This window comes from Dipteris shenzhenensis, chromosome 4 (assembly GCF_047967505.1).
Source record: "Dipteris shenzhenensis isolate YYH24624 ecotype China chromosome 4, Dip_SZ_1.0, whole genome shotgun sequence".
Taxonomy (NCBI): domain Eukaryota; kingdom Viridiplantae; phylum Streptophyta; class Polypodiopsida; order Gleicheniales; family Dipteridaceae; genus Dipteris; species Dipteris shenzhenensis.
In genome coordinates, this window is record NC_141599.1 from 59,218,416 (window position 1) to 59,226,679 (window position 8,264).

An 8,264-nucleotide genomic window follows, 5' to 3' on the forward strand; every position below is an offset into this window, starting at 1 on the left:
ACTGACAACGGAATGTAAGTATCTCATTTCCCTTGCCTTATGGGACACTTGTCTGAAGTTGTTTAGCCAAACTTTGTTCGAAGTTGTGTAGCCAAAGTTTTGCAAAAGGAGAGGGAAACAAAAAAAGCTTCGCTCAAGCATTCCAATATCTTCATGAAATCTACCCAAAAGTGGAAAAAACTTGACCAATCATCTCAAAAGTAGAGCCACAATGGTATGAGAGATGCCTAATGTCTTCTGACATTTCCCTCACCTTCTGGGTGAAGAGAAAAATGGAATGCCCTCTTGGTGCCTTGGCTTAGCCATTTTTAAATTTAGTAGCCGAATGATAGGTCCATAGGAGAACTAGAACAAGGTTGTGCCTTGTGTGCTTTGCTAGGTGCTAGTTCTCTGCCTCTACATGGCGGAACACCACCAATTCTATCCAGCCTTTTTTGGAAGCCCTTTATTAAGGCCATTTCCCTAGTCTACCCATCCTGCAACTCCCCTGGTCATGGCTATGGTTGGTGGAGTGTTACAAGATGAAAGCCAAGGCAAACAATGGATCTCATGACTTGGGCAACATTAAGGAGAAGGGGCGTCAGGGTTGCAGTAGAGGATTCATCACACAGGGGTGGAAGGGGGGTAGTGAGAGCATGAAAGGGGGTAGGAGAGGGCTTTTCTTGGGTATGGAAAATTATTTATCTCCCCTTAAGATATTCATATAGGTGGGTTGAAGGACTTGCTACCCTTCCCTTTGTTTCTTACGTCAATTCATGTGACTCTAGGTGCTTATAGCTATTATGATCACACAATCCATTACTAGATTTTGATATGGCCAGAAAATCACAATATTGGTACCCCCTTGAATGACACCTTGTCAAGATGAGGGGGGAGGAGCGGTGGCACTTGTAGAGTCCCAATTAAATACTCTAGCTTGCACATGCGTTGCTAATAGCCTAGCCTAGTATAGCCTATAGGTGGTCATATACATCATCTTCTGGCTACCACTGGTGTGTATTTCTCAAACTCGAGATCCCATGACATGTGATTAGGTGGTTGCCATGGGAATAATTTATCGGTCATCATAGCCAAGATCATAATAATTCAATAGTAAGCAAACTAGCATATTGAAAATTATAAACATTTTGAATGGCATTATAACTAGAAATTACAAAATTGTAACAGTCTGATTTCCTACTGACAGTCTGATTCCGGCTCAATGCTCATCCAAGCCTGTGGTCCTATCATTGTTATAATAGTCTAATGCAAGCTAATTTAAGGTAGAGAATTTAGATTGCCACCACCACTCTCATACATGCCGGTGTTTCGGTGTTTACTCAATGGCTATAATTTTCCAAACAAAGTTTGACCATCCACAATCTTAGAGCTATCCAAGAATAGACATCAGTCCCTTTCAAGGACATTTCAAGTTGCAATGTGGATCTTGAAAATATAAGCCTACAAATTCGATGGTCCCAAGTCTACAATATTGATCGAGCGTGTGAATTAGATGGTCTCTTAAAACTGTCCATCTGGAATAGACGCCAGCCCATTTGAAGGACGGTACTACAATGTGGATCTTTTGAATGAGATGGTCCTGAGTCTGCAATGTGGATATCGAAAGTCTGAGTCTGTGAACTAGATGGTCATGAGTATGGTAATTGCAAACATTAAAACTAGAAATTCTAAAATTCTCATAGTCCAATTTTCCATTGTTCTTACAGTCTGATTTCTGCTCAATGCTAATTCGAGCCTACAAATAAGATGATCTTGAGGATATAATGTAAATGAAAAAACATGTAGTTGAGAAAAAGAACAAGACCATTGCAAAAGTTATAAGTATATAATTAAAAAGACAATACAAAGACATTATCAAGTAAAAACATGTGCTAAAGCTGTCTATTTACTAGCATAAGTCGATCCAAGGCATACTAGTGCAATAGTGGATCTTCTTAAGGTGCTAATAGTCTCAACTCATTGAACAATCAAATAAAATGCAAGGTCACATCGAATATATTGGATCATTTGCATATTAATTCATGTCAAATCAAGAAAATGTGTACTAACTTGATATATTGAAGAATCAAAATAGAACATCATACAAACTCCAATCAATTAGCAAACAATTCATTATTTCAAGGAAAGTGATTTTGTAGTTCATCAACGATCAACCAAGATAATTTAAAAACCACCCATGGACGATCACTTAATGCAATCAACTAGTGAACCATTAATGGTTACTAATGACAGCAAAGACCAAGCAATAGTACATTAATGTAAAATATGCTGCCTTTGGAAAGGGGAAAAAAGTAGCAGTAGCAACAAAATTTGAAGGTAAACTAGAGGAACGGAGAACCAAAAAGATGGATTCACAAATCAAACTTTGAAACTTCAGAGAAAGAGATGGTGAACCATCATGAATGCATGTCATGGAACAATGCCAATTGCAACTTGCATGCCTTATACTTGAGATTATTCATTTAAATGTCCTAAAAAAGAGAGACATACAAAAAACCAATCAACACATACATCTAACATAGGTAATAGAGCTCTCTACAAGCCAACATAGGTAATAGAGGCCTACAAGGCAACAATGATCCAAATAGCCATCATCTTTACAACTATTTTAAATAGATAAAAAATCACTAAGAGCATGCAATGCTTGGATGCAATAACATCTTTTGTAAGTAAAATTTGAAGTGCTTGGGCCAACCATGATCCACTCTTTTCATAACTTGAACAAATTCAAATAAAAGAATTGGGCTTACATAGGATATGATATATATATGTTTTAAAAAAAGGCTCAAATCAACTTCAACTGTGAACATGTAAACTATGCTTAAACCACTGGAATGTAACCTTAGACAATCAACTCAAACAAATTCACCAAATGTTAATCCTTAAAATCAAGAAGAACAATCGGTGATAGACTTAATCTACTTAAAAAATAGAACCCCATCTCAAATGGAATTGGATCTCTCAGCTAGTTGTACAATGTAAAGAAAAGCCATTTGTAAGCTATGCCAAGAAGATATCTAAAAAGGAACATGTGCCTTGGATTGAGATATGATTGCATTTGTTCTTGAACCGCATAGGAGATGATGGTGTAATGAAGGGGGGGAAGGGCTACTTTAGTGGCCCTTTAGGAGGGAAATGTGGAGGGACTATATAAGTTCCCATCCACCAGTCATTGTACACTTTTGCTATGACATCTATCCTATCTCCTCTCTCTGCTTCCTCCTCCTTGGAGTCTACCCTCTCTCTCTCTCTCTCTCTCTCTCTCTCTCTCTCTCTCTCTCTCTCTCTCTCTCTCTCTCTCCCCCTTCCTGCTCTGGCACCTCATCATCTTTCGCTTCCTCTCTTCTATCTATTATGAATCAAGCTCAAGGTTATGTGGTTATCGTTGTATCTAGTGAATGAGATGGTAGGTCACTTTGACTTAACCATGGTTGGTGAGTTAGATTCTATCTTGATGGTTTCTTCTTTTGTAGTGTGGAATGTGGATAATGGAAAGATGGAGGAGATTGTTGCACCCTTCTGTTGGTTCCCTATCTCTCTCTTCTTGTATCATTGACTTGGTATTAGAGCTAGCTATAACTCATTCTTTCTTTCATGTGTGTGTTCATTGGATGCATAGAACTTGCATTCTTGCCTCATAGCTTTCTCTTGCCTTCGCCTTTTTTCACATCATGAAATTACCAAACTATAGCCTCTATCTCAAACAATGAAGCTCATAGTATCAAGCAGGCCATAGTATTAGAGCATGCACTATCTCAATGAATGAAGCTTCCAAAGGGCATCCAATTAAAGAGGATATTTGCCCACAATTTGAAGGACTCGTCCTGTTTCTATAATCAGCAATGATTGATGAGCATTCACAGTGGGGACCAAGAGCATTGCCATTGTATTTTGATGGCGATTATTACTAGCAATTAGAAATCAGAAAAGCAAGGAGCTGCGCTTGTCACTATTTGCATAAGTTGTTTTGTTTAGCATAGAGCAATCAACTACAGAGACTTGTGCTATGAATACATCCTTTTATAGTGCAATGTGTGTTCTCAAGGGATCTAAAGTGCCCATTTAAGAGAGTCGTAGTCGACTACACTTGCAAGAATGGTGGTTCAATGTTCCAAGGCTAGGCTGTGTTGTATTGAACTATCTTGAAGAAAGGTAATTTCTATCTTATCATCCATTCTTCTACTTTGGCCTACTCCATTAGCCACAGAGGCACGAACAGCCACATCAATAGCAGATCCAAAGTAATTACTCGAGGACGAGTTGAAAAAGCTATCGGCTAAGAAGGTTGGAGAATGTAGAGAGAGTCATAGTATTGGGGTGTTGCTACTACTGGTTCTACTTGTTGCCACTCATATAAAGGCAAGTTGGAACAGAGCTATCCAACCTTGTAGAAAAAAGCTCTGCACACTTACGCTCCACTTACATCATTATGTCTGATTCAAAAAGGTTACAGTCGTCTATTTTGTGTCTATTTGTAGCAGCGAGACTACATAAATGATCTGTAGGTCTATATGATCACTAAAAAGAAGAGACTTGTTGTTGCTGTCTCATATGCGATGTGGTTGAAAATTGCTCCTACTCACCAGTTGAAATTGAGGGATAGTCTACTATTTGCTAATTATCCTATTTGAAAGTTTAGGATGGAGAACTTCCTGATTGGAAAAGGATATTGGGACTAGGTTACAGGTAATGAAGCTAAACCTAAGGTGCAGGAAAGAAATGCAACTGCAGAACATGTTAAGAATCATAAAGCTTGGATGGAAAGAACAATGAAAGTGCTTCATTGGTTTCCAATATGTATTCATCTCCTCCCTCCACGGCCATTTCAATACAATCAAGGTGCTCTTTGCCTTTTTGGCAACTAGGGTTCATGTCACAAGCACAAGGTTCACGTCACAAGCATAGGGAGCATCTCGGGGAGCATCGATGAATAATCGGGCAAAGCTTTGCATATAAACAAATCTAGTCAACGAGCCCACCGTTGTCTACTAGCATGAAGCCAACCGCCCCCATCACATCGAATTATGTGCTACGCAAACGACCGTAAGAGCAAGTGATGAAAACCCCACTGACTAAGCCAATAGAGCAATAGCAATCACCGGACCCCAAATCGAGTGAGAGAACTAGGCCATGAGAGTACCATCTATACCCTGCCCCGAGCCTGAAACCCGACCAACGACACTAACGGTCTAGCATGAGAGAGAGAGAGAGAGAGAGAGAGAGAGGCATTCATAGGAGATCAACACCCTCTACGGGAACCACAAAGTGCAGGAATCAAGAGGCTAATAATCATCATTTCATTGCTGTAGCTCAAATAAAAAATCAATCTACGTTCACAGGAGATCAACAGCCTTTATGGGAATAACAAAGACATATAATACCGATCTCAGAGATGAAATAACATAATCATCATCTCGTTGCTGCAGCTCAAATCAAAATCAATCTCTCTCTCTCTCTCTCTCTGCGTTCACAGGAGATTAGAAGCCTCTATGGGAACAACAAAGGCATACCGATCATCATTTCCTTGCTGCACTCAGAGATGAAATAAGATACTCCATTGAAGTTTCCCTCTCTCCCCCCATGCACACATGCAGGAATGGACGAAATCAAATACTCTTAATATATATAAGTAAGCAACTACATAATCCTCTAATACATGAAATGTGCTGATTCTTGTTGCAAATAGAAAAGAGTAATGACCCAAAAGACGACAATTATCTCAAGCCTTGATCTTTCCCAACCTCTATATCCTTAGTGGCTTGTGAATCGAAACCGCTCTTAACTAGTAAACCGACATCTTCGTCTGTGACACCACTTTCCTTCAAAACAGGGGTATGTACAGCCTTTCCAGGTGATTGCTTTGTAACCTCAACAGCCCTACTGTATACAACCATCCCTAGTATGGCCATTAACATTCCAAATACATTCTTGAATGTCAAAGTAGAGTCAAAAAGTACCCATCCTAGAAAGAGAACGCTAAATGTCTTCATATGGCCCAAGACTTGAAAAGAGACAGCTGAAAATCGGCCTATACAGAGGTACTGGCTCATGTTGCAAAAGACAGCCAGTACACATGAAAGACTTATAAAAACCTGAAAAGGAATAATTATGCATTAGAAAAATGGAAGCGGTTCAAACTTCAGATCTTGAATCAGCAACCTTTGCAGTCTACGGCATCAAATCTTGTGACTTACGATAGAGCCAGTTGAGAATTCGAATTCGAAAAGATTCCGCCCGTTTAAGACGTAATCAAAGAAAGGACCCACTAATAGGAGAGATCCGGCCTGGATTGGTGCAGTCTGACTAAGCAGTTCAAAGGATCCAATGGAGTGCTTCTTCTGGAAGGAACCGATATACTGCACATCCAGATAAAAGAATGGTCGATGAGCGAAGTTCTAACTTCTAGCTATTCTGTCGGATTGGTGGACGTCTACGACATATCGAATTTTTACGTGAAAAACACTCACAATGTGCTGCAATGATGTGCAGAGCACAGCCAAAGCCGCAGACATGAACCCTTTCATATTAATATGCACATCCGTAACAGTGCATACCCCAACTCCAACCACTACCACCATAACGGCAGCTTTCACCTCTTTGCTGTAATTTTTGTTATGGAGCAGCCATTCAAAAACACAGACGACGGGTATCATACTCAGCTTCGAGACCTACTCAAAAAACAGGACATGCATTAAAAAATTGTGCTAATTATTCTCATACTTACGTGTTCTTGAAACGGGTAGCATTACAAACCTGATAGAATCCAACCGAATTAAGCATAAGGCTTAGGTTCATGCAGACAATGGAGGAATTCGCTACAAGAGAAAACCAGAAAAGATCCCAAAACGGCAGTCTCTTGGAAGGCAGATATCCTGACAACGATGAAACGTAACCCACCAAGGCGGTTACTGTGAAATGGAAAGCCGTGAGGGTAGTCGCTGCAAGCAACCAATCTGAGATTACCCAAAAGGTTCTATGGGAATGCCAAAAGTCCCAGCAGTAATGCTGTTTCAGGATGTTAAACTAGAAATTCAGCTGCAGCAATCAGAGTCAAGACTGGAGATGAATACCAAACCGGAAATCGTATCCCTTAACAGACATGACTTGCTTGTTGGCCATTATAATGCCCACAGAGCTGATCACGTTCATGGCCCAAGCTCCGACATCTGACACGGCGCTTTTCTTATCAGCTACCATGTTATTTTCATTAATATTCTGCATCTTATGAGATAACCTACTCCAAGAGAGTCCAGTCGCGAATCAAGGGTGGGATGATTCAGGATCGATCACTTATGTAGAGAAGCGGGGAAGGTCGGGGTGTAAAGTCTCCGACCAAGTGCTAAGCAAGTAAGATGTTGACGGCGCAACCTATCTCGGTCGTCGCCAGTCGGTTGGCAAGAGAGATTCAAATCTCAAATGACCTGCTAGAAACTACTTTGACATACTCTTGAGGCCAGCTTTCATCTTCCATTGCTGCTGCTGCCGAAGATATCATTAGCGGCTTCTTGGAAAGGCAAGGGGTTGATGAAGAAGGATAATTCGCCACGCCATCCTTGAGGCTTGATATCCTTCTCTGGAAAGTGATTATTGGCAAGTTTCGTGGTAGAATGAGGATTTCAAAATGGTGTACAATGAAGAAAGAAACTCACTTGGAAGAGAGTTTGCCAGTGCTTTGAAGGCAGCCGCTATTGTTTTCCAAGTGACTTGGAAGGGGTTATAGAGGAAACCTCAATGATTCTACTTTCGCTGTTTAGCAATTACTCTGAGCGTTAAGCTTACAACGCATATGCAAGTTTTGCAACCAGGTTATCTTTAAGAAGATTAGGATGGTGTTTTCTGTAATACCACACGGTATTAGTAGTTTACCATGTGGTGTGATTGTCATTATAAATTAGCCGATCTCATAGTACATTTTACATTCTCGAGATTCTAGCACTACATAGAGTCTTGATAAGAATAAGAGGAACAATTAAAAGGATGAACAAAGCTTCCATATAAATTTGTAAGTTTTATTTATCCTTCTTGAAAGTGTCGAGTGCCGCTGATGGGATCGCTTATGCTAGTTGCTATGTACCCACATTAGGATACATATTGCATAGAAGAAATGCTCTTGGTTTACATTTTATCATTTGAATTTACTTTGTGTGGCATAAACTGTTTTTGAAATTCCAAAACGTTATTATTAGAAAAAGAAGCATTTCTTTTAAAAATAATGATAGGATATTTGAAGTTCTTTTAATGAAAGTATAACAATATACTTTCAA

The 8,264-nt window shown here is 39.8% G+C and overlaps 1 protein-coding gene across 3 annotated transcripts; it reads right to left on the reverse strand.

Annotated features, from left to right (window-relative positions):
* Nucleotides 1-5,671: 5,671 nt before the first annotated feature.
* Nucleotides 5,672-7,552, reverse strand: LOC147903124 (UDP-rhamnose/UDP-galactose transporter 3-like). Of its 3 annotated transcripts, none has more exons than XM_087373432.1 (5): nucleotides 7,071-7,552; nucleotides 6,754-6,938; nucleotides 6,555-6,668; nucleotides 6,195-6,356; nucleotides 5,672-6,092 (listed from the first exon to the last, which is right to left on the reverse strand). In XM_087373432.1, exons 1-5 carry the CDS (start codon nucleotides 7,219-7,221, stop codon nucleotides 5,715-5,717), a joined length of 990 nt encoding a protein of 329 aa, XP_087229558.1. In that variant the 5' UTR covers nucleotides 7,222-7,552; the 3' UTR covers nucleotides 5,672-5,714. The 3 variants fall into 3 exon arrangements, with proteins under 3 accessions (XP_087229558.1, XP_087229557.1, XP_087229559.1); XM_087373431.1 differs by having other exon boundaries at nucleotides 6,468-6,668; XM_087373433.1 differs by lacking the exon at nucleotides 6,555-6,668.
* Between the last annotated feature and the right edge of the window lie 712 nt (nucleotides 7,553-8,264).